Source organism: Dendrobates tinctorius, unplaced genomic scaffold, assembly GCF_039654945.1.
Source record: "Dendrobates tinctorius isolate UK_male_01 unplaced genomic scaffold, ASM3965494v1 ptg000064l, whole genome shotgun sequence".
Lineage (NCBI taxonomy): Eukaryota > Metazoa > Chordata > Amphibia > Anura > Dendrobatidae > Dendrobates > Dendrobates tinctorius.
Window position 1 is genome coordinate 14,908,956 of NW_027361732.1, and position 27,378 is coordinate 14,936,333.

General features: G+C 42.0%; 1 protein-coding gene across 2 annotated transcripts in view; it reads left to right on the forward strand.

Annotated features, from left to right (window-relative positions):
* The window catches only part of VWA8 (von Willebrand factor A domain containing 8), a 670,166-nt gene that overhangs the window by 370,730 nt on the left and 272,058 nt on the right, over positions 1 to 27,378 (forward strand). For both annotated transcript variants that reach the window (XM_073580317.1, XM_073580318.1), the window contains exons 28-35: positions 1,564 to 1,672; positions 4,124 to 4,262; positions 5,483 to 5,685; positions 16,480 to 16,596; positions 16,718 to 16,782; positions 16,863 to 16,988; positions 26,691 to 26,800; positions 27,063 to 27,217. In XM_073580317.1, coding sequence (XP_073436418.1) covers positions 1,564 to 1,672; positions 4,124 to 4,262; positions 5,483 to 5,685; positions 16,480 to 16,596; positions 16,718 to 16,782; positions 16,863 to 16,988; positions 26,691 to 26,800; positions 27,063 to 27,217 — 1,024 coding nt within the window. The remainder of the gene's footprint in view (positions 1 to 1,563; positions 1,673 to 4,123; positions 4,263 to 5,482; positions 5,686 to 16,479; positions 16,597 to 16,717; positions 16,783 to 16,862; positions 16,989 to 26,690; positions 26,801 to 27,062; positions 27,218 to 27,378) is intronic.

The window sequence follows — 27,378 nt, forward strand, 5'->3', positions numbered from 1 at the left end:
GATTTCTGAACCAGGACTGGAAGGTATGTATGTGTTATACATACTCCCGGCCAGTGGGTGTGACCTCGCTTCCATACGCTCAAAACAAGTATGGAGAGCGAGGCCACGCCCATTAGACAGGCCCGGTCAGGAGTATGTATAGCGCATACATACTGTCCGGTCCCAGCTCAAACAAACGGCGAATCCCTGCTGCGCACAGTGCATGCCCTAGAGGGATTCATAAGTCTGCAGTCATACAGCGTGACTGCAGACTTTTTGATTTGGACCGCATAACCTCTTTAATGAGAAGTGCTGCTTGTTCTATGATGTAACCTTGTTATGTTGTATAATCGTTAATAAAAACAAATTTTAAAAAAATTGTAAATTTGCGAAAACAATTAACAGTTTTTGTAGTGAATTTATCCAGTATTTAGTAACATTAATTTTTATGTATTGGTTCAATGGTAAGGAAAATGGATGTACATGAATCATCCCTAGCTTGTCCAGTGTATTGTTTAACATATAACGTTACATGTTCCCTTTAGCTAATTATTAACTGATCCGGAAAACCACATTTAAACCTATGAAGCATAGGAGTGTGAAGAAGAGTCACAAGTCTGGACATGAAGATGTGACACAATTCCATCATTTACTCAGATACAGCTGATTATTTTTTACCTGCACCATGGGGAACATCTCATTTTCTTTTGTTTCATCAGTGAACTGTTAGAGATTAACATGTTCTTTTGTCAGATTTTACTGTAAAAAGATGGTTAATAAGTAGTGATGAGTGAACATGGTCGGATAAGGTGTTATCAGAGCATGCTCAGGTGTTATCCGAGTATCTTGGGCATGCTCGAATAATATGTTCAAGTCCTGTTTGTTAGGCAAGTCCTGTTTGTTAGGCAATCCCTGCATGTGTTGTGGCTGTCTAACAGCTGTAAATCATGCAGCCGCGGGGATCCAAATGTATTATTCAAGCAAGCCAAGACACTCGGATAATACCCAAGCATGCTGGCTCATCACCATTAATAATTAACCGGGTCTTCCATTATACGTAATGTTTTAACTTGGGAATTAATTTTTCACCTGTGTGTTATACAAATGACTTTGCTGTACAGAATAAAGTCTAGATAACATTTTCTGTTATAATTTGTTGCATGAGCATTGTTATTTCATTATAAGTAAATCGAAGAAAAGTCGGCACTCCGTCTTCCTTGGATATAATCCTTATTATTAGTCCATGTGCAAAGGCAACAGTAAAAGAGGTATCCAAACATCTGACGGGTTTTGGAATTAAACTCCTCATTTAATGTTGTCTTTGCACATGGACAAATAATTAAGATTGTATCCAAGGAAGACGGAGTTCCGACTTTTATGCCTGCTTTGGCTGTTGAGCACGCGGGGTGGTGGTACTGCAGCTGTGATGAGCTGCCTCACATGTTGGATCATTATATGTGCAGCACATATCCCATAGCCTCATTCCATAAGGTCTTTATCTAAGTGCTGTACTCGTAGATATTTCCCTTTTAGTGAGTCTGCGCTCCCATTCCTATGTAATGCATTTGTTTCTTCCCTCCATAGGTTGCCTCTTCCAGATGTTAGTTTTTCCGGCCACTGGACCATGAACCTGGATGGAAATGCTCGCCGAAAACTTTTATGTCCAACTGAAACTCATCAACTTTTTATAAAGGTTATCTTTTTAATATTTTCTTGTTTACTCTTCTAAAACCTGAGACACTTGCGAAGCAGAAAAAACATTTTTATCCTGTCTCCATGTGCCAGAATTATTTCCTGATTTGCACCAGATTTACTATGTTTTTTAGACACTTTCTGTGTCTTGCCCAACAAGGGGTCATGGCTTTGGTAAGAAGGTTGTAGCCTAACCTGCACCACTGTGTGAAAAGTACCGTAAATAAAAATTTGGCTACATTTCTGGCAGAAAGCAAGTGAACTTATAGTGTAAACTTATAATAGACTATGCTTAGTTTGTACTGTTCTAAGAATAATGATGGGTTTACGCTAGCCGATGGCAGCCATTGAGTGACTGACGATTGGCTAAATGTTTGCTATTCGTCAGTCATTTAGACAAGTCAGCCCAACTTCCCAAGTGCATGGAATAATCAGTAATAAATCATTATGTCATCATAGATTGTTTTCAGCAGCACATGCCCTATTTCCACAGGAAAATATGCTGCTGAGAATGATGCTTTTTTTAAAGGCTGCTTAAAAATCACTTCACCCATCAAACAAGCCTGTTTACACGGCACGATTATTGAAAATGACCGCTCCTAGGAGTTCTTGTTCACAATACATTGCCCTTTGCATTCTTAGGCTATGTTCCCATGATGAGTATTTGAAGTTGCAGAATTGTTGTAGTATTTCTGAACATATCCCGTAAATTTGGATTCTTGTGTTTTTTTCATTACGATTTTGAGTGCATTTTTGTCATTATTTCATTAAGTTCATCTTTAAAGCTGTATGGTTTTTGATTCTCCCTGGCATTTGGTTTCGACAATACTTTATTGATGCAGTCATGTGCAGATTACATTCTTTTTTAGTACGTTTCTGAAGCGGAAATGGAAGAAAAATGCATTAGCATTTTTTTACCTGCAGATTTTCCTAAAACTAATCTATGCGGAAAATCTGCCCATAAAATTCAGCATAATTGCAAGAAAAATTAACGGATTGCGGATTTCAATTACACACCGCAGGCAGTTTACGATGTGTAGCAAAAAAAGTATATTCGGCATGAGATTCCTATAAATCCCATCCACTTTGCTGGAACTGTAAGGCTATGTGCACACGTAGCAGAAAATTTCTGCTTAAAAACCGGACTCCCTTCCCCAGAAACCGCGTGGTTTTTTCTGCGCGTTTTTTTTTTGGGCCAAAAACTCACGTTTTTGTATGCGTTTTTTTCCGTGCGATTCCAGACTCATAGAAATTTTCCAGAAATGCAGAAAAATCCGCAAACTTAATGAGCATGCTGCGTTTTTTACCACAAGGCGGTTTTTTCGCGGTAAAAAAAAACCGCATCAATATGCACAAAAAGTGCAAAATGCATGGAAATGAATGGGAAGCTTATTTTTAGCGTTTTTATAGTGGATTTATTGGCACTGTGTTATTAGGGCAGCCAAAATACAAAGTATCAAAAACTTACCAAAAACTCATTGTGGGAATACAGCCTTAGACAGCTTTATTAGAGGATTGGACAGGAGCTAGGGAGCAAATAAAGCGCAGTAGGGTCTTATCCGGAATAAAAATTAGGTTTTATAAAGGTTCTGCTAACCTAGTATGGTTGTGTGCACACAACAGTTTTCAGAGAATAGATGCTCAGCTGACACATGTCCACAGGTCACCAGACCAGATAGGGATAATGTGGAGAAAAACGTGGATCACTTCAGCAGCAGTGTGAAAATCCACGTTTTTCTCCCCAATATCCCTTGTAGAGGCGCAGACCAGACCGTTATCTTATTATTAACAATTGTGTAAATGGATTAACAGAACCTTGCTGATGACTACATGATACTGCCTTCACATTTGTAGAACACTCATTGAATACAAATCTGCAGTCATGGAACACGCTTATATAAATTTACCCCTGGAGTTCTACATACAGATCCATTGTTGCGGTTTGAACAATACATTTAAACATATTGGCATCAATTTCTTTCTAATAGAAAATGTAATGTATACAGATCTGTACAACAATAGTGAATTAACGTCTCAGAAGACATTTTGCTTGGTAACTGTACCTAGACAGATCCTGGCTGATGACCTGATCAGGCAGCTTATATGAAACGTCCTACTTATTATAATGATGGCTGGACCGTACATGACACACGTTCTACCTATTGTGTCCCCCCTATTTCCTTATACTGTATTATTATTATTAGGGAATAAAACTTCCAAACTTTATTTTATACTTGGTAAAGAACTCTAAAGCGAAGCATGTGCAGCACAGTGAGTCCTTTATATACTCGTAGATAGGGCGTCGTGTGCCGCTGTGTCTCCCTGTGGGGGGGGTATTTCATTGAGTATGGGAATAAAGCGTGGACGTTTTAACCCTTATGCTGGATAATCCTTCACTTCTGAGATGTCCTACGCCATAATGATCTATAATGTTATTCTTTTTATCATTTAGGGTCCAGTGTACTTAAATGTCCAAGGTTTTTTCTTAGAGCGTTATGAATCCCGATCACTGAGCTTTTCAGAAGAGATGGCTTACTGGAGCATTCCTATAGATGAAGTGAATATTGTGTGTGATGTCCATGTCTCCTCAGGTTTGTCCAATCATCTTGTTCCGATATTGCAGTGACATGAAAACAAATGAGATTGACAGGTTGTTATTTTGTATGTTAGTGCTAATTTCATAAACAATCAATTTTTTTTTTTTTTACTTTGTTCCAGAATTATTTGTCTGTTCTATTCTTTAGTGTTTATTTTTTCCTGGATTTTCTAATCCCTTTTATCAGATCTTTAAATATCTAAGTGCTAAAAATATTCCTATTAAATCATCACTCCAGCATTTTTATTTCTGGAATGGTATCACTAATGTAAGTTCCCTGCCCCCAGTATCATACTCGTCTGCCGCTGTCTTCTTCTGTTCCTGGCACTGCTCAGGTCGGTCTGCAGCAAATTGTGACCTTTGGTTCGCTCCAGTGTTTGCTCGTTGTAAGTGCATGAGACCAGAAGGCGGCCTTCCTACACTTAGGACATTCAGACATACAATTTTTGCATTAGAGTGCCATCTGTGTAGTTAACGGCTAGCACTCGTACCTGTGATAGACTATGCAACCATTTACATGTCCGATTTTTTATTATGACTGAGTAATCTGCGGAAAAAATTGGATACATGTCCAGTTTTGATCCAAGGGTTGAATAATAATTGGCAATGCAAGTCAATGAGTCCATGATGAAATTGGACCACGCTCGGCTGATATCCAAATGCGGTCCAATTTTCATGGACTATCAGAATGGGAGAGTACCATGTATGAGAAAATCGGTTGACACTCGTATCAAACTCTGATCAGAATAATCAGTCCGTTTTATCGTATATGTGAATAAATCGGATGTCTGAATGATGCCGTACATTGAAAGCTTGTGACCATTACCTCTGACTTCTGGTCAGTCAGAAGTTGCCGTCACAGATCGTGGAATGGGATCTGAGCGGCGCTGAGAACAGCGGCTGGTAAGTATATTACTAGGGGTAGGAAAGTGATGCCACTCCAGCGTCGAAATACAAAACAAACAAACAAAAAGCTTAAGTCGTGCGTTAAAGAAAACTGTGACCTGTGAAGCAGTCAGGTTTAGATTGACGCAAAAATTATTAAAAATAATAAATAAAAAAAACAGTATACAACTTAATGATAGGTCATCAATTTCATAATAATGAAGATATGACCTTTTACAGATTTTTCATAGACACTAAAGGGATTCGCCTACAATGAATTGAACCCATTCTGCTAACCAATGTATTTAATGTCAGCCGTATCTCCCCCAGATAACGATGCAGACAGAACAGTGTACGTGGTGACCTGCAATCCGGCCTCGCTGTACTTTATGAAGACTGACGGCGATAAGGGATACTATGTGGATTTGTATGACATCTTCCCCAGAACTGCGGGAGGTGTATGGCAGCCATTTTTGAGTGTAGCATCTCTGGGCCATCCGCTGACTGGACAGGTTGTTCTACATGAAGAACAGGTACCTTTTTTCTAGAGATTTTTTTTTATTTATCTAGAACAAGTATTCTTCGGAGTGACATTTTACGAATCTGTGAAGATGCGAGCGCTCCTTTTACTTTTTATATTGAGCCATTCTTTCCTCCATCTTTCTATAACTATTGTAGCAGTACTACAGCTATTCTTATTCTACTAAATGCTTTGTTCCAAATATGAATGGGGGCTACAAATAATTTTAAGACGCCGTATGGGATGGGAGGAGCAGAACGTGAGGGCATAACCCGTTTCACAATTTTCTGCCCCCCGCCCCGTCTTCCAAGAGCCATCATTTTTTTTGTTATTTTTCCATCCACATTGCCATGCGATGTCCATGTTGAAGTTTTCCCATTCAGTTTAGCATTCAATGAACTGGGAAAAAAGGGGAAAAAAATCCAAGTGTGGTAAAATTGCAAAACAAATTTAAAAATCTGGCAATTCCACACTATTTTTTTGTTTTGTTTTGTTTTTATGGCATTCATCGTGCTGTAAAAATGAAATGGCAACCGAATTCTCCAGATCAGTAAGTATAAGCCATCATTTTACAAATAAAAGGAATAAAATAAAAACTGGTTTGTTTTTATTTGTGATGAAAGAAATGCTGAAATTTGTAAGCCATAACAAATATGCAAATTGTCTTTTCAGAGAGGATGAGGAGTAGAACTCTAGCACCAGGTATTGGAAGCAGCGATCTTAATATGTGGCACTAGCGTTGTTCTAGTCCTCTTCCTCTCTGAGGAGAGAATTTGCATAGTTAAGTTCCCACAGCAGCATGCATGGCTTATAAGTCTCCTTACTCTGACATGCCAGGCCTGGCTTGTCATTCTCCAATTAAACAAAAACCAAAAAATTGTTTTTGTCGCCATTTTCCATTATCTTATACTTTTTAATTTACACTGCAGTACAATAGCATTTATTGTGAAATTTCTATTCTCCTTTGAAGTCCGGTCACAGGATTCACTGCACAGGATAAAAATGGCAGCCGTGGCGGGCTGATCGGGTAATCAAAGCAGAAGGCATCGCCCTGGCCTGGTTTGGGCTCAATTCCTGAGCTTACTCTATGCATGTGGTCCCAACCTGTAACATATTGTCTTGTCACATGTCGGAAAGGGGTTAAGATACCACAGAAAGTGATGTCAGAGATTGGGGTTTTGTTTATTCGGACTCCCATGACAGCACCACGGGAGAGAGGGGATCCGCCCTTTAGGAACAGGAAACCTACAGATACAAAAAGGGCGGCACCTCTCCCACGCATCAGTTGGTTTCCTGTTCCTGAAGGGACGGGATCCTACAGAAGACCAGGATCCCAGGCCGGCCGGCCGATACAGGTAGCGGGGGGGTCTCCTACCTCGGCCTGGTGCGGATCCCTGGAAGACGCCACGGTGGCCCAGGATGGGTAGCACGGCGGTGGCGTAGTCAGCAGGGAGCGGCGTCCGGAGGATGTCCGACTCCAGAATAAAGGCCGGCACGCTGCGGGGGACGCTGCGACCGGGGAGCGCGGTATCCCGAAGCTCCCGGGCGTCCCCCGTGACTTCCGGTCGGGCGGGGTCGCGGTGACGTCAGGGGGCGGCCGGAGGAGGTGCTTCCGGGTCGGCGGCGCCACTGCGCATGCGCGAGAAAAACAAGATGGCGGCGCCCATCGCAAGCGCCAATGAGCGTCGGCTCTCCGGCCCGGTGCGGCGCCAGCTGGGGAAGGGAGCCCTATTAGGGGGGGAGGGGAGCGGCACGCATACTGCTGTCCGGAGGAGGGGTATATAGGCAGGACCCGGGCAGGGTGCCTTGCCTTGGCCACATTATTGCGAGCAGTAATGGAGAGCGAGCAGGAGCAGCAGCAGCAGCGTCAGCGGCGTCAGCAGCAGCAGCAACGACGGCAGCAGCGACAAACATCTCTGCCGCCCCTGGATGACCTTCGGCAGGTCAAGCAGAAAAAGAAAGCGTCACGTGACAGTGAACGTGCGGGACGAAATGACCAGTCCAGCCATAAAAGCTCCTCTAGGCAGACAGGAGCATCGTCTGAGAAGAATCCCCCTCATCCTCCGGTACTTGATTGTGGCACTGGTAAGTGATCTTCGTGAAAGTTCACTCAGTGACTGGGCCCCCCTTCTGTGCTTTATTCTAGGGGAAGAAGGCTTCAGGTAAAACTAAACACAGGGAATGCGCACTCTGTGCATGCCCATTACCGGACTTATGCCCCAAAAGATTGTGCCCCCCCTGTATTCAGCAGACAGTGGCGGCAGAGTCGCCCGCGGTAGCAGCGAGTTTGAGAGACATTGTTAGGGCAGAAATGAAGGAAACCCTAAAGTCACTGTCCCAGCCGGAAACTATAAAGGGCGGGGTCCCGGTGGAGTCCGATTCCTCGGCAGAATGGAGGAGAAGTAGAGACTCCCAGGCTTCATCTCCCTCGTGCTCCTCAGAAGAAGAGGACTCTGGGCGGTTTTGTCTGCCTCTTGACCGGGTAGACAAGCTGGTCAAAGCAGTCAGAGGGACAATGGAAGTAGAGGAGCCTAAGCCCCAATTATCCATGCAGGATGTCATGTTCAGGGGGCTGGAGCAGAGGAAGCATAGAGTCTTCCCGTTAAATCAGAAGATCCAGGATCTAATCCACAGAGAGTGGAAAAAAACAGATAAAAGAGGGTCGCTACCACCAGCCCTCAAACGCAGATATCCCTTCGACGATCCGGCAGTAAATACTTGGGACAAGGCCCCCAAATTAGATGCGGCCATTGCAAAGGCATCGAAAAGATCCTCGCTGCCCTTTGAGGACATGGGATCCCTTAAAGATCCCCTAGACAGGAAGGCAGACACCTTCCTTAAGAATACTTGGGAGATGGCAGCCGGTTCCTTAAGACCAGCAGTGGCGTCAACATGCACAGCCAGGTCCATGATGGTCTGGTTGGACCAGTTGGAGTCACAATTAAAACAGGGTACGTCAAGACAAACAATTCTTGGGGCCCTACCAACAATCCAAGAGGGAGCAGCCTTCCTAGCAGATGCCTCGGCGGATGCAGTAAGAATGGCAGCCAGAGCAGCAGGTCTCTCTAATGCGGCTCGTAGAGCCCTGTGGCTAAAGTGCTGGCAGGGAGACATTCAGACCAGGGCGAAGCTTTGTACTATTCCGTGTGAGGGGGAATATTTGTTCGGCGCAGTCCTGGACGAACTGCTTGAGAAGGCTGGGGACGACAAGAAAAAATTCCCAAATCTCTGGCCTACATCCTACCGACGCCCATTTGGTAGAAGGAGATTCCGTCTGGGGAGAAGGCCCAATTCTTCGCCTACTAGAGACCGTCCCAGATGGGAAGATAGAAGGAGAAGAGGTACGGGCTACATGTTTAGACGCTCGTCTAGAGATCAAAAGAGACAGAATCAATGACTAGCAATTCCCGTGGGAGGTAGACTATCATCCTTCCTTCAGGCATGGTCACAGATTACAAATAGTGACTGGGTGCGCAATGTAATATCCACCGGGCTTAGATTGGAGTTTACCCAGGTCCCGCGGGATACCTTTAAATCCACTCCTTTAAGATCTTCACCCCTTGAACAAGCAGCTTTAGAAGCGGAGGTCTTGAGCCTATGCCAGAAAAACGTCTTGATAGAGGTTCCGGAAGCTGAGAGAGGAAGAGGGTTCTACTCTCCCTTATTCCTGATCCAAAAACCTGATAAGACATTTAGAACGATCATTAACTTACGTTTCCTTAATAAGTTTTTGGTGAACCGTACTTTTAAGATGGAGTCCATCAATACGACAATAAAAATATTGTTTAAAGGGTGTTTTATGGCAGTCATAGATTTGAAAGATGCGTACTATCATGTACCTATCCATATTTGGATGATTTTTTAATTGTAGGAAAATCAGGGGGCCATTGTACATCCCAGATAGAAAGAGCTAAGTCCAGGTTAGAAAACCTCGGATGGATATTAAACTACGAGAAATCCCGACTTCAGCCCTCAAAAATACAAAAGTTTCTAGGCTTACTATTAAATTCAGAAACTCAGCAGTGTCTGTTGCCATTGGATAAAATGCAAAAGATACAGCAGCAGGTTCTTCGGGCGGTTGATAATCCTTCTATGACCCTCAGACAGGCCATGTCCCTGTTGGGATCTCTAACCTCATGCATCCCAGCAGTTAGGTGGGCACAATTCCATACTAGAGCCCTTCAGAAGGATGTCCTATTTAATAGCAGGGCCTTAAGACACTCCTTACAAGGTCAACTGTTGCTAAGCCCCTCGACTGTCACATCGCTTAGATGGTGGCTCGATGATGAGAACCTAGCCTCAGGGGTGCCCTGGATAACGCAGATAACCCGTGTTATAACCACAGACGCTAGTCCCTTCGGTTGGGGGGCCCATATGGGGGACATAGTGGTACAGGGACAGTGGGATTCGGATACGGAGATCTCATCCAACCAAAGAGAGCTATTGGCGATAGAGCAGGCAGTCAAAAAACTCATTATGTACCTACAGGGCCATCACGTGAGGATACTCTCGGACAACCAGGTAGCGGTAGCATATATCAACCACCAAGGTGGAACCCGCTCCGACGCCCTGATGCGGACAACAGAACGTCTCCTTCAAATAGCAGAGGGAAGTTTTCTATCTATGACGGCGCTCCACATCAGAGGGAAAGACAACGTAAAGGCAGACTTTCTAAGCCGCAAGGCTCTAAAGCAAGGAGAATGGGCTTTGAACAGGGATATTTACCACCAGATTGTCCGCAGATGGGGTCGGCCAGAGGTAGACCTCTTTGCCACCAGAGAAAACAGAAAAGAAAAATCGTTCTGCTCTCTGAATCCCAGGGAAAATCCACTAGCAGTGGACGCCCTCCTGATAAGATGGAACTTTTCTCTGGCATACGCCTTCCCGCCATTAAATCTTCTACCTCTGGTAGTAAAGAAGATCAGGGAAGATCGGGCAAGAGTCATATTAATTGCCCCCTTTTGGCCCAGGAGGACCTGGTTTGCATGGTTGAGGACCATGTCTGTATGCGATCCCTGGGTGCTGCCGAACCTTCCGGATCTCCTCTACCAGGGGCCAGTCAGCCACCCACAAGTAGCGAGACTCCATTTGACGGCGTGGTCTTTGAAAGGTCACTGTTAGAGAATAGAGGGTTCTCCAAGAAGTTAATTGATACCCTCCTAAAAAGCAGGAAATTGACTACCACTAACATTTATGCTAGGACCTGGAAGCGATTCCTGTCCACCTTTCAGTTTGACGCCAGAGACGGAATTCCCACGAAACATATTCTGGAATTTCTCCAGAAGGGTCTCGAATTGGGTCTCTCCACAAGTACATTAAAAGTACAAGTTTCAGCCTTAGGGGCCTTGTTTGCATGTGATATTGCCAATAACTATTGGGTAGCAAGGTTCATCAAAGCAGCGGCTAGATCGAGACCCATACACAAAGACAGATGTGTACCTTGGGACTTAAATTTAGTCCTTACGGCCTTGACAGAAAAACCATTTGAACCTCTGGATTCGGCCTCATTAAAGATTATATCTCTTAAGGCAGCTTTTCTAGTGGCGATAACATCCGCACGTAGAGTGAGCGACATACAGGCACTTTCCAGATTGCCCCCTTACACAGAGTTCTTACAGGATAGAGTAATCCTAAGGCCAGATCCAGCATACCTTCCCAAGGTAGCATCACAATTTCACAGGACACAAGAGATAGTTCTGCCTTCCTTCCTCCCTAATCCGACCAACCCTAAGGAGCAAAAACTTCAGGCATTATATATTAGGAGATGCTTACTTAAATATTTAGCAGCCACGGATCCTTGGAAGAAGGAGAATGCATTATTCCTATCCTTCCAAGGTCCCAGGAAAGGTTGTAGGGTATCAAAACGCACATTAGCGAGGTGGATTAGGGAGGCTATCTCTCTTGCCTACACAGCAGGTGGAGGTCCGGCTCCGCAGAACCTGAGGGCGCATTCCACTCGTGCCATGGCATCATCTTGGGCAGAAAGATCTGGAGTGTCAATTGATCAGATATGTAAGGCGGCCACCTGGTCATCTCCTTCCACCTTTTTTAACCACTATCGATTAGATATGGGTGCCTCTTCAGATCTCACCTTCGGGCTAAGGGTGCTGCAGGCTGTAGTCCCGCCCTAAATTAGTTTACATCTCTGTAATTCTCTCGTGGTGCTGTCATGGGAGTCCGAATAAAGTATTAAGTTACGTACCGGTAACGGTATTTTTCGGAAGCCCATGACAGCACCCTTAGTTCCCTCCCTTGTTCACATATAGGGGTGCACTCCTTTAGAAGATTGTCCACAATTTACGGTATGTGGGAGATGGTGTAAAAAAATATATATATATTTCTGCTATATAGGGTAGATAGGTTGTATATATTATATGTTGTGTACTAACCATGGTAGCCTCTCAAGCTCTGTAAACCAACTGATGCGTGGGAGAGGTGCCGCCCTTTTTGTATCTGTAGGTTTCCTGTTCCTAAAGGGCGGATCCCCTCTCTCCCGTGGTGCTGTCATGGGCTTCCGAAAAATACCGTTACCGGTACGTAACTTAATACTTTTGTCACCTTCTCCTGTGCAGTCCAGGTATTTTCTTCTTTCATATGATGATCACGATGGAAATTTACGTGTAATGGGATTGTAGTGATTGTAACAATCTTTTAAGTAATTTGGTATAGATTTTTCATCACGTTTAACAATATACAGTATACCTTATACATTACCACAGCGATCTCTCAGACCTGATGAGGCTGGAGTACTTACTTTGGAAATTGCTCTGTAGTGTATTATGCCTTTGGAGAGGGCTGTTTTCATTTTATCTGACTGTTTCCTCCTTCAACTTTCCCTGTTATGGACTCCCCAAAGGCTGTAGAAAAAATTATCAATTAAGAAAAACATTGTTCTAAATACATCATTGATGATCTCTTGGGGAACAAATTTAGATAAAAAATATACAAATATAATAAAAAATATATACATATAAAACATGTGCACAACATTTTTCTAAAAAATTCTATAGCAGAAAAAAAAAAACTAAAAAATGATTTTTTTTCATTGAAAATATATCTTATTACATACATGTAAGAAATAAAACAAAAACCTACACATACGTTTCTACATGACCTTAATAAACTGGAACATTTACGATATTCAACAGGTTGTTAGCTTTGAAACATAAATTCTAAAATATATATATATATATATATATATATATATATATATAAATGCAGTTATATCCTGGTCTTTAGTCACAGATTAGTTAGTCTATGACCTGGACATTATGATTTGATTTAGGAAATCATTAAAATGATGGCCAAACCGTGATATTACCAAATGCATTTAGGAAATACTTGGTGTTCAGCACTTGTCTCTTATCAAGTCAGCCAGAGTTATGACCTGGTATACCCATCGCACATGTGGCAAGATCCTAAAAACTGACTTTCCCAACCCAGTCCAATTAATGTGTGTGCACTTCCACTAGCTCTAAACTCTTCAATTCTATTTTTAAAGTAAATCTGTTATCAGGTTTGTCCTGTGTAATTTGAGAGCAGCATGATATAGGGGCTGATAACCTGATTACTGCAATGTGCCACTTACTGGTTTGAATGGTTACATTTTGATAAACTCAGTTTTCTCTTTTACAGATCTAGCAGTGCTCTGAATGATGAGCCCTGTATAATCCCGCCCACACCCCTGATTGGCAGCTTCCTGTGTACCTTGTATCTTGACAGAAAGCTACTAATCAGTAATGGGGGGAATTGGACTGGTAGGCACGAGACATCTAGTCCTGTAGTGATAATCTCCTGCTGATAAATTACTGATTTTGATGAAGCAGTAGCGCACAGCCCAGTAAGTGACACTTTGTTGCAATCAAGGTCTCTGGCCCTACATCATGCTGCTCTCAACTACATAGCATAAACCTACTGATAGATTCTCTTTAAAGGTGTTTTCCAGGCTGAAAAAAATCACCAATCACTCTGAGTGATAGCACCCTGCCAATTCATGACCGTGTGTAATGTGCATCCAGTCATGAGTCTCCTGTTGCAGCATGAATGGGCGGTCATGTGACACCATGAATGCAATTTGCAGTCACGTGCTGATGAGTTTGTTATCCACTTTTCTTATTGAGATCAGCAGCTGAGACTTGAGTCAGCACTTAACCACAAAAATGCAATTTGCATACATGGGGTCACGTGACCCTCCGACTGTGCTGCAAATACAGACACATTTTGACAGTGTGCTAATTCCTGTAGGGAATTTTTAGTTTTGGTTAAACTTATTACCTTTATTTTTCTACTAATTAAAATCAGAAACAGATTTAGGATTTTTTTGAAAAAAATTTTATTGTAGAATTTTTATGCTATTTTCCATACATGGTTGTCAGGACTGCCATCTTGCTTGAGCTTCTGTTAAGCTTCTGTTATTCAGACATATGCTTTACAGTAGCCACATGGACATGTTATTGTGATCGGTGCAGATTTTTTTTGTATTTTTATTTATTTATTTTTTTACATTTTCTACCTGTTTAGCCATTGTTATTATAAGTACACAGTGCATCTTACCTGCTGTTCCTGTCGCTGTTTTGGTCCTCTTCTACACCATGTGCCTGCAGTTCTGATTATCCAACTCATACAACATCTGGGTGAACCAGAAGTCACAGTCTCAAGGCATGTCGTTGAGAGTTACATCAAGGCTCTCATAGGCTTACTTGGGATAGTGAATCGCATTCCGCACAGTGGTTGCTGTGTGAGCCACCAGAACAGAGGTCAAGTGGTGCAGAAAAGGTACAAAACAGCCCTGGAAAAAGAAGGCAGCTATCAATATGCATTTTAGTTAGGCACATAGCAATGGATAAGGCAGTAGCTAATTTAAAAAAAATCTCTGGGGTGCCACCCCAAATAGGCAGTGGAATTTTACAAAAGAAAAATCAACAGTTTTCCATATAAAATTATGTTTTAAAAAGTAGATCCTTTTCCGATGACACATTCTCTTTAAGAAGGGGAAGGGCATGCTTTTGGATTGAGTATGGGCACACAAATCATATATTGTATAATGTAAGCCGTGAGATCATGAATCTAAAATGGAATCTGTTAGCAGGTTTTTTTTTCCTTTTAAGCCAGCTACTCCGCTAGATGCTAACATTCTTTTTTTTGCCTTTTAGATCTCAAATGTTAGAGAGGTGACAGAGTGTGAATGAACACTCTGTTTCACCCCTTAGAGCGATGGAGAGTACAGCCTGTATCCTCTCTTGCCAGTATTGCAGGACCATGTACTTTGAATCAGTTGACGATCAGATTCCTGGGACTCTGGTCCTTTTACCTTTTTTTCACTCTTGCCTGCCCGCCCATCTTCTCGCGGTCCGTTTGCATGGAGCGGAAGATGGAGTACAGACCTCACTAACACCTAGCCACAGGATCTTCCTTCAGCACAGTTAGGCATGTCCCTTATTGTGACCCTGCATTGCTCTTGCTTCCCTTACCTTGACAACATTTTCATGAAGGCTTCTTCTTACTTGAAGAACTGGGAAAGCCTACAGATTGTTGTCACGGGATTACCGCAACTGAGTGGAACCAGAAGACCACACGTCTGATTGCTCCTATTCCTGTGCTGAAAAGAAGCACTTCACCTTTTTAAATGGTGTTAATTTCTTTTGGCACAACAGTCGTTACTCAGCCATGTTGGGGAGCATTGGAACTATCAGCTGAGCACCTCATCAGAGCTAGCTTATGCTGCATGGCTTAAAGGAGAGGTGTTTTGGTGGTTATATGAGAAGGAGTTTGGAGGAGTTATCTGTGACTATTGCGTGGGTTTGTAAGTGTGATAATTCTCTTCTCTTACTTTGGTTTTTCCCCTTCCTCCACTCCCCGGTGCATTCCTCTGTTATATGTGAGTGAATATTTGTATGCTTGGTATTTTCAGTTACCCTTGTTCGTGTTGCCTTGTTCTCATTGGGTTGGTGTAGTGCCGTGCATTGGAGCTCCCCCCTTCCCTGGGTAGGGGAACAGAACAGATGGAGGGTTGATTCAGGAGATAAAGCAAAAAAATAAAGACTGCCAATCCAATTTCAGGTGGTTATATTGGTCAACGCGTTTTGACGAATATAACTTCTTCAGCTTACAGTTGCACAGATTAATGACATGGTGTTGAAGCCGTGATTTTGAAGCTATCAAGACTGAGTTATCCAGACTATGATTAAGACTCAACAGCCTTCCTCATTGCGTATTTAACCATTGCACTTGGAAGGCCTACTTTTGTTGGTGTGAGTCCAGCAATGTTACCCTAATATCCTTCTTGTTGCCAGTGCTTGTGTCACGAGTGTGTCACATCCTCCTGGGACATCTGGGGATAGGTGATCTTTATGTATTGTGAATCGCAAGTTTTCCATGTTGCCTGTGTGCTTTGAGCCTCATATTAAATGGACTTAGTTTCATTTGTTTGCTGAAGAGGTTAATGACTTTTTGTATACTGGTTAGAGACATTCATCTCCATCTCACAGCTGCTCCTGGCCTGCTCATTTTTTCTGTCTATAAAACCTGGCCAGACCTTTGATCCCTGCCTGAGAAAGTTTACTTCCTGGCTTGTTGGAGTTAGGAGTTTCTGCTGGAGATTGTTGTTTGCTAATTTTGGGTGTATGCTTTTTCCATTGTCCTATTCCCATTTGGTTTGTATTATTACATTATATTATATTACAACTTTGGAAGCTAAAATATAATGTAATGTTTTCCTTTTTTAAATTCTTTTATCAGAGCCTAATAAAATAGACATATTCCCTCCTTGCCGTTTCTCATTATTCATTGTGTTTATGTTTCTTTATAGAGTAATGTCATTCTTTTGCTGGACACCAAAAGTGGAGCGCTTCGACGTATTGTGCTTTCACAGCAAGACGCAGAAGCTCCAAAAAAATCTTCTTGGTGGGGTAGTAAAGAGGCACAGGTAAGCATTTCCATGTATCTAATAACTTTAACACCACTTTGTGAAGTATGGCTTATGTGTTCCCCACAGTTTTAACACCAGTCTAGTTGTTGGTTAATCATAAATATGTGATTTATTTTAGGAAGGTTACAGAATGTGTAGAGAGTTTTCACACAAGAATTGGCTGGTGTTCTTTAAGGAAAACAGGTGGGCTTACGATATTCGCATCACAAATTTCTCTGTTCCAATAAATCACAGCAGAATGAAGATTTCTTGTTGTTTTACAGTAACTGTATTAATGTCCTGGATGTTCTGGAGGGCACTACACACGCAATATCCGTGCCAATCAATCTCAAGTCTGTGTTCTTGGTGGCAGAAGATAAGTGGCTTCTAGTTGAGAATAAGACCAATAAGTAAGTGTATGTTGTCTTCTAAACCAAATGAATAAACTTTTTACAGAAAAAGTGAAAATTGGTAAATAATTTTGAATTTTTGCTGGTTATACTCTTCTTGACACATTAGCATCTGTCAGGAGCAGGACTGAAAATTACATAATGACAACACCTTCCACACACTGGTCTTTTAACAACTGCACAAACCCAATATAATTATATAATGTACAAGGCCAAACACACATATATATACAAAATATATGTGTGTGTGTTTCTAAATATATACCTTTTTTGTATCTGTGTTATATATATATATACCGTATATATTTATTTATTTATGACACAGATACATACACAATCAGTGCTACATAAATGTCACCAACAATAAATTTAAGTTTTTCACTAGCAGAGGGCAGCTATTTAGTTGCCACTCGACCTAGGTCCAGTGTCAGTTATACTCCTGCCCTCGGCTGAGTTAGTTGATCCCTTGCGTACGTGTGCCTTGTGCCTGATATCTTGTTCCTTGTTTGGTTTTGCCCCGGTCCATCTCTTCGTTGTGAGTTTGTCTTCTGTTTTGGTAATGTGTATTTGCCCGTTCTGGTTTACTGATTTCTTGCTACGTCCTGACTATCCTGTCTCATCCTTTGGTACTGTCGTGCTATCTCGTGTTTTGACCCCGGCCTGATCGGTTTACGTCTCTGTCTATGCCCCTTGGTAACTTTATCCCGGAGTTACCCTTCTAGGAGTTTTCCTACAGCTCCTAGTTTTCTGGAGCTTAGGCCATGCCCCCAGCAGTCACGTGCTTCAGGTCCTGTTGGTCTGAAGCACGCATCTTCACTGCTGCTTCCCTGCTCCACAGGTATCTCTGAGCACAGTCTGTCTTCCTCAGGACAAGTGCACTGGCTCAGTGAGCAATTTCAGTGCGGTGTCCATGACATGAGGTAAGTAATGGGGGCTTTTCAGGTTTGCCCATCCGTACTAACAATAGGTGGAAATGTCACAAATGCGATATGAGACAAAGCTTTTATTGCTTCTGGATTTGTTTTTCCAATAAATTTTATTAAAATTTCTAATAACCGGGAAAGGGTAGGGGGAAAGGGAAATAATGCATTGTCATGCAATCAATCCATAAAATACATAGAACAGATAGATATTTGTCAGATCAAAAACATAGTCAAAATATTTTACACAAATATAAACTAGAAATAAAAAACAATGCCCTTATGGAAATAGTTCTATCCAACGGTTCCATTTACAAGCAAATTTGTTAAAGCAGTTATTTGAAATAGCAGTTTTATTTTCATAAGATTTATGTAAAGAAGTTTTATTAATTAAATCTTGTAATGAGGGAATATTAGGTGACTTCCAAAAAAAGCTATATTATTTTTGGTAAAAAAAAAAAGTGAAGAATAAGTTGTCTTAAGGATGGATTGAACTGATCAATGCTCATAGAGAGTAAGGCCAACTGAGGGGTTAAAATAAAATCATTAATATTTAAAATTTGACCAACCAAGGACTCAACCTCTATCCATAATGGTCTAATCTTTGGACATGACCAGTATATGTGAAATAGAGAACCAATCTGTCCACATTCTCTCCAACAATTTGGGGAGTTGTCTGAGTTGATCTTGGCTAATCTAGAGGGAGTATAGTACCATCGTGATAATAGTTTATAAAATGACTCTTGAAGAGTCATTGAAATAGTGGAAGAGTACGTTGTTATAATCGCCTTTTCCCAATCATCTATCTGTACTGAAAGGTGGAGGTCTTCTTCCCATTTAATCATGTAAGGTGATTTACAAAAGGTTTGATCCAAGTTAAACCATTTATAAGGGTATTGAATGCTCCAAAAAATATTATGACCTAAATTTTTTAACATAATGACAGAAGGTTCAGAGAGAGATGGTTTGGTCTGCAGAAAAAGCTCCATTTGGTTCTTCAAGATTAAGAATTGTAAAAAGGCAGAAGAGGGAATCCCAAATGTGGCCTTGATTTGTGTAAATGGGTAGAAAAATTTACCATCGTAAATGTCTTGAATTTTGGTAACACTACAAGTAGCCCAGCGTGGATCTAGATTAAACTCTGCAATAACCTCTACCAAAGAAAGAGGGAGTACTTTAATAATTTCTGATTTAGGAATTTGCCTTCCAAGTCTGAATAATTTCATCCAAGCTTCCGAAATCGCTAAGAAAATAGGATGATTAATAGGGAAAGTCCCATTTTTGATAAGCAGATTGAAAATAATTCTGTTTAGTGGGGTATCTTTATTGAAAAATAATTCCAAGTCAATCCAAGATGGTTTATATAGGCTAGTGTCACGTGGACCCGTCCTGTGTGACACGACCCGAAGGTCAGTAACTAAAACAACAAGACACGGGGAAGGGGAAAACAATTACAAAGGTGGCCCTGCGATAGGGAACGGGGACGTGGAGACCACCTGCACTCCCCTGAGTCAGTGTCTCTACACTCCTAACGATCCCTAGGCTGGTTCCGCTCCGGGCGCTGATCAGGATACCTAAAATCCGTAGCTCGCCTTGAACCAATCCCTTACTAGTGAAGTGGACGGTGCAGAAACTAATCCCACCAATGCACTAAAACACACATTGAGGAAAGTGACAAACAGGGAAACACCACTTAGCTTTGCCCTGTTGCTAATGCTCCCAGCAACAGAGTCCAACACCTGAGTGCATCTTTTCCTCCAACCGGATCCAACACCTGAGTGCAGATTTCCAGCAACAGAGTCCAGCATCCGAGTGCAGCTTTCCAGCAACAGAGTCCAGCATCTGAGTGCAGCTCTCTTCCAGCAACAGAGTCCAGCATCTGAGTGCAGTTTTCACCACAGCTGCCACTCCACCAAGCTTTGCAAGAACTCCTCGCTGACACCATAACTGCCACTCCACCAAGCTTTGCAAGAACTCCTCGATGACACCATAGCTGCCACTCCTCATTGTGGGTCCTTCCACACCAGGACTCTGACTGTGCTGCAAGGAACTCTCTCTAGCTCCTTCACCAAGGATGGTTGGAAAAGACCAATATCACCAACAGTGATTGCAACCACCTGACACACTTTTATAGGTAAGAGCCAGCAATCACACCTGCTTCATAATCACGTGCACTAAACTAAAGTAACCAGAGTGCAATGACCCTAACGGCCACCGGGGGCAAAACTAGAACTGAAATCACCACAGTGCAATGACCCTAATGGCCACCGGGGGCAAAACTACCTTTAAGCACACAGCTTAAGGAAAAAAAAGGTTACTTATTCAAAACCTGTCATATCCAACCTGGATCATGACAGCTAGGCCACCACCAAATAGACTGCTTTATGAGATTAGCATAATAATATGCTGTAATGTTGGGCAGACCCATTCCACCATGTGGTTTGCTTTTAAATAATTGATTAAGATAAGATAATCCTTTAATTGTCCCACCATGGGGAAATTCAGAGCATTACAGCAGCAAGGCAGGAACAAGTACAGATACAGATGCATAAAGGCATTACATTGACAGTAGGTAGGTATATATACGAAAAAAAAAAAATATATAACCGGACTACCACAACTTTGGATCTATCAGTTCACTGTTTGGGTCGTTCTCCGTTTTGGACAGTACTGGTTATACAGCCTAACTGCAGCGGGAAGGAAGGACTTTCGATAGCGCTCCCTCTCACATTTAGGATGAACTAGCCGGTCACTGACAGTACTGCACATCTTTGTCACGGTCTCATGCATGGGATGGGAATCACTCTGCACCATGTAGCTCACCTTGGCCAGTATCCTCCTGTCGCCTACTTCCTGAACTGGATCAAGGGGGCATCCCAGGACAGAGCTGGCCCTTCTAATCAGTTTGTCCAGCCTATTCCTGTCCCTGGTTGATATGCCACTACCCCAGCACGCCACACCAAAGAAGATGACTGATGCCACAACAGAGTTGAAGAAGGATGCAAGGAGTGCCCCCCTAACTCCGAAAGCTCTCAGCCTTCTGAGCAGATAAAGCCTACTGTGGCCCTTCCTGTACACTGCATCCAAGTGATGGGCCCAGTCAAGCTTATTATTGAGGATCACACCAAGGTACTTATAGGTGTCGACTATCTCAATGTCATTTCCCTGAATGTTCACCACTACTGGTGGATTTTTTCCCTTGCGAAAGTCCACCACCAATTCCTTGGTCTTCCCGGAATTAATCCTAAGGTGGTTCCTCTGACACCACTCCACAAAAGCTTGGTTAGTATCACTGTACTCTCTTTCATCTCCTCCTGTGATGAGGCCTACTATTGCAGAGTCATCAGAATACTTCTGCAAGTAGCAGCTAGATGAGTTGCACTTAAAATCCGCAGTGTACAGTGTGAAGAGAAAAGGGGCAAGAACTGTACCTTGAGGTGCCCCTGTATTGCAGATCACCGTGTCTGACACACTGTCCCGAACCTTTACAAACTGAGGTTGGTTCGTGAGGTAGTTAAGGATCCAGGTGGAGAGATGGAGGTCCACGCCAGCAAGGCCCAACTTGTCTCTCAGTAGACCTGGCTGTATGGTATTAAAAGCACTTAATAATAGAATTAATAAGATCATTGAGATTAGTAGAGATCAAAGAGTTAATATCCCTAGAAAACTTTAAACCTAGATATACAAAGTCTTTCTCTGCCCAGCTCCATGGGGATATGTTTTTAACTTCTTCAATTTGAGAAGAGTTTAAATTAAAATGTAGAATTTTAGATTTGGTGACATTTATTTTAAAATATGAGATAAAAGAGAATTCATTGAGTAAATTTTGAATTTTATTGATGGATTTAAATGGATCTGTCAGGGTTAATAAAATATTATCAGCGTATAAACTAATTTTATAGTCTCTGGAGTTAGTACTAATTCCTTTAATATCTTGCTCATCCCTAATTAATTGAGCAAGGGGCTCTACTGTTAAAGCAAATAATAAAGGAGAAAGTGGGCATGCCTGTCTAGTTCCATTAGTAATTTTAAAAGGGGTAGAAAGATGATTATTAACATAAATTCTTGCTTGTGGATTGGAATAAAGGGCCATAATTTTTGTAATACAGGGGATATTAAAACCGAGTTTTTGTTTAGTACAATTTAAATAATTCCAATTCAAGCGATCAAATGCCTTTTCAGCATCTAAGGAAATCACAGCAGAACAAAGTTTTTGGGAATTTATTAATTTAATTATGCTTATTAATCGTCTGGTACCTTCAACAGACTGTCTGTGTTTTATAAAACCAATTTGATCGTTTGAAATTATACTGGGCAGAATACAATTCAGTCTATTAGCAATGATCTTGGAATAAATTTTTAAATCAGTATTAATGAGGGAAATCTATAATAATAAATGCCCTACGCAGCTTCCGGTTGTAACAACTTCCGTCCATTTGTAACCGGTGACGTCACCGCACACCTCTTTCCATGTTAACCCTCAACACACCACTCCTCCTCAACACACACACTCCTCAACACACACTCCTCTCACCTTTCACCATCTCCACTCACGTCCACTCACTCTTTCACTCCACATACAACCCCTTCTCTCACTCCATCTCTCATACTCACGCCGTCATCGCCGCTGATCCACGATCCCCGACATCTTCTTCCGCCGGCGCCATCCTGGATCCAGACGTCCTCCACGCCGGCGACATGTTTTTGCGGCGACGCCATCTTGAGTATCGTGAAATCCCGCGATACTCAAGGTGGCATCGCCGCAAGAGCATGTCGCCAGCGTAGATGCCGTCGGGATCCAAAATGGCGTCTGCGAAATCTCGCGAGTTTTCGCCGACGCCATTTTGGATCCCGACGTCGTCCACGCCGGCGACATGTTCTTGCGGCGACGCCATTTTGGATCGGCGAAATGCCGCGATACTCAAGATGGCGTCGCCGCAAGAACATGTCGCCGGCGAGGACGACGTCGGGATCCAAAATGGCGTCGGCGAAAACTCGCGAGATTTCGCCGACGCCATTTTGGATCCCGACATCGTCCACGCCGGCGACATGTTCTTCCGTCGACGCCATCTTGAGTATCGCGGGATTTCACGATACTCAAGATGGCGTTGCCGCAAGAACATGTCACTGGCGTGGAAGGACGTCTGGATCCAGGATGGCGCCGGCGGAAGAAGATGTCGGGGATCGTGGAGCAGCGGCGATGACGGCGTGAGTATGAGAGACGGAGTGAGAGAAGGGGTCGTATGTGGAGTGAAGGAGTGAGTGGATGTGAGTGGAGATGGTGAAAGGTGAGAGGAGTGTTTGTTGAGGAGTGTGTGTGTTGAGGGTTAACATGGCAAGAGGTGTGATGCTATCGCATCCTCCCGATGCGATAGCATCGGGCCATAATCTAGTGGACCTATAATTTATTATTTGGTCTGGGTTTAAGTTTGGTTTAGGAATAAGAATTATATTAGCTTCAAGATTTTCTTTCGGGAATGCACCTGTAGATGCAGCAGCATTAAAAATCTGCGCTAAATGGGGTACCAGAATCTTGCTGAAAGATTTATAATAGTTATTACTATATTCATCAGGACCAGGCGCTTTATGGGAGTGAAGTTGTTTTATAATAGTACATGTTTCCTCGTCATTAAAAGGAGAGGATAGAAACTCCAAATCATCCATAGTAATCTTAGGAAGATTTATTGAGGATAAAAAATCTTTAATTGTTTTCTCATTGGGAATAGGATGGGAGGGATTCTCATTTAAATTATATAATTTTTTTATAGAACTCTGCAAATGAATTAACAATTTTTTGTGGGTATAGAAGTGTAATTCCTTTGGGGGTAGTAATCTTATCAATCCTGTTTCGAATTCTTTGTTTTTTGATTCTGTTGAATATAAATTTAGATGGCTTGTTTAAAGACATGTAATATTTAAATTTGGAGTTTTTGACTGCTGAGTCGTAAAAAGAGAATATAGTGGCTTTCAATTCATTCTTAATTTTAATAGATCTGCTTTTATTTTGGGACAAGGGGAAGAAATATAAAGGGGGTTTTACACATAGCGATATCGCTAGCAATATCGCTAAAGCATCACCGATTTGGTGACGCAGCAGCGATATCGCTAGCCATATCGCTATGTGTGATACTTACCTCCGACCGGCTCCCCCGCTGTCTCTCGCTGATCGCGCAGCTCCATTTCTCGTCGGGCGCTTACTGCTGGCGCCGACGAGCGACGCGTGGATGCGGACGTGAGGACGTCAGGATTGCCTCGTCTGAAAGGTAAGTAACGACCGCTGTATCGCTGCTGCATCGCTGTGCGATCTGCCTGTGTGGCAGCTCACTAGCGACCATTTAACGATGCACCAGCGATCCTGACCGGGTCGTATCGTGGTCAGGATCGCAGGTGCATCGCTAAATGTAAAGGGGCCTTTAGTCAGAGACAGTTCCTTATCTTTAATCATGGACTGTAATTCCTTGATTTTATTTCTGTTGAATTTTTTTATTTTAGATGAGATTTGTATTAAGGTACCTCTAATGACCGCTTTATGAGCATTCCACTGTAAAAAGGGCTTAGTAGAATCAAAAGGGTTTTCTCTAAAATAATTAGTTAGGGCCAGTGAAATTTCTTTATGATATTTGGAATTTTGAAATATTGAGGAATTGCACTTCCATAAAAATTGATTGTTAATTGTATGGCCTTCTTCAAATTCAGCAAACAATGTGGCATGGTCAGAAACAGTCTTAAGGCCCTTTTACATTTAGCGATGCACCAGCGATCCAACCAGCGATCCGACCCGGTCAGGATCGCTGGTGCATCGCTAAATGATCGCTAGTGAGCTTTCATACAGAAAGATCTCACAGCGATGCAGCAGCGACGCAGCGCACGATACTTACCATTCACACACAGCGATCCTGCGTCCTCCCGCCCGCGTCCAGCGTCGCTCGTCGTCACAGCAGGAAGTCTCAGCAGGAAGCGCCCGACGAGAAATGGAGCCGGACATTCTCGCGCGATCAGCGATGAGCAGCGGGGGAGCCGGTCGCTGGTAAGTATCACACATAGCGATATCGCTAGCAATATCGCTATAACGTCTCAAAATCAGTGACGTTTTAGCGATATTGCTAGCGATATTGCTTAGTGTAAAACCCCCTTTACTCACTATAGAAGTGGATTTGAATCTAGGGAGGGAAAATATATCTGTCAGGATAAGATCTATCCTTGAAGCAGATAAATGAGTGTCAGAGAAATAGGAATATTCCTTCGATGTGGAATGAAGACATCTAAATGAGTCAAATAATTGATTCTTAGAAATCCAACAATTTAGTGAGGGAGATTTGCATCTATTAGTAGAGGAGGAATCAAGACTGTTATCTGGTACAATATTATAGTCTCCTAACATCAGTAAAATACCTCTTTTTAATTTGATCAACTTTTTTAATTATTTTATTTAAAAATGTAATTTGACCCATATTTGGGACGTATAGATTAACTATTGTGTACATTTGAGAGTTTAGATTACAAACCCAGGTATGGTAGTGTCCATTAATATCAGAAACATCTTCTAACAATTCAAAAGATAAAGAATTCCTTATCATAGTGATGACTCCCGCCTTCTTTGAGGAACTTGACAACTCAAAACTAATAGGGTAATTTCGTACAGAAAATTCTGGGTGATTATTTAGTTTAAGCTTTGACTCTTGTAAACAAACTATGTCTGCTAAAGATTTGAAAATTTCTCTCTGGATGGTAAAGCGTTTATTAGGACTATTAAGTCCCTTAAAAATATTATAAGAACACAACTTAATAGTCATATTACTAAACAATGGACCGTTGGTTAACTACAAAGAAAACTAAGGGCTTTTGTATAAAAATAAACTACAAACTATGAAACAAATAAACACAAAATACAAATCTCTAGAAGGAATCCTACACCACGGATTCTCCTTCTGGTGTGGGGGAAAAGTCCGTGTGGTGCACTATCCGAGGAAACAGCCTCTAATGTAAGAATAAAATGGCCCAATCTAAACTTAGCGCGCCACTGAAAACTAAAACACTTAAAGCATCATGAAATATTAAACAATAGCCAATTCAGGCTGCATAAAATGTTAGATCAGAATATACATTTTAGATCTCAAGTAACATGTCTGGAGCCTGGAGAACCATTTTTGCCCGAATGAAGCGCAAAGCCATTCATCTTCAGGTATTCATACCCATCTTTCGGTGAGAATAAGACAGATGTCTTTCCTTTAAAATTGATCAACAGTTTGAGGGAAACCCCACTTATAAGGGATTTCTTTGTCTCTTAAGACTGATGTAATGGGTCTAAAAAGCTTTCTTCCCTCATTAGTCTCTTTGGAGAGGTCAGAGAATAACTTAAGATGACCATAAGGTTCTGGGAAGCCCTTTTTTACTTTGATATAGTTCTGTATCCTTTCCTTGATATGGTAAAAGTGAATCCGCATTATTGTGTCTCTTGGTAATTCTCTTGGGATATTAGATGGTTTTGGCAGCCTATGGATACGGTCCACTATTAAATCAGAATCAGATAAATTTGGCAGCATGTGTTTGAAGACCGATTTAATATAATCAGGAAGTCTGTTAGGGGTAACATTCTCCGAAATACCCCTAATTTTGATGTTATTTCGTCTTGACCTATCTTCTATGTCAGCCAATTTAAGCTTTAGTTTCTGAAGCTCTACCTCTGTATCATTGCTTCTGGATTTGTAAACTACAGTGTCGGTCACAAACTGTTGTATATTTTCAATATATAATGTCCGTTTTCTTATTCGGAAACCTGCAGGAAATTTCTTCTGACCACTCCTTTACACATGGACGCTGAGGACACCGAAGTTTGCCAATTGCATGCCCTTGAAGAGGAAGCAGCGAGTGCTGGTTTTGGAGTGAATGCAGGTATTTAATGTAGCAGTAAATAGTGTGCTCCGTATAAAAACTACATTGTGTAACGTATGCTGTTTGGATTACTTTACATATTGTTTGGTAGTGAAATTTCCTAAAGCAAGTAACTTACAGTATAGCACTTGTTGTTTGTACTTGGTCATGGCTACATTTAATATATTGGGGTTTAGTATTTATATACGATGTAGGGTCCAAATAGTGCACTAAATAATAATAAGCAGGAGATGAAAACTGAGTTTCCCACCTTTTTGTCCAGGTTTGGAGCCCAGCAATCTGCAAGTCATTTCCAGTGATCAGCTGCCTCCTGAGAACCTGAGCGCAGCGATTAACCGGAAGATCACCTCTCCTAATAGGATATTTTCGGATGAAAATCACTATGCCTCTATAGTAGTAGGATTTCCTGACCTTATGGTAAGAGCTATAAAAGTGAAGTTGGCTCAAACCAGTGCATTCTACATTTGAATGTGACGCTATTATCGCGTCTTTGCAGTCCACTCTGCAGGCAGCAAGTTATACAGGGAATGGACTGGTTTGTTCCCATAAATGCCATACACGTCCATGGAAAGAATTCT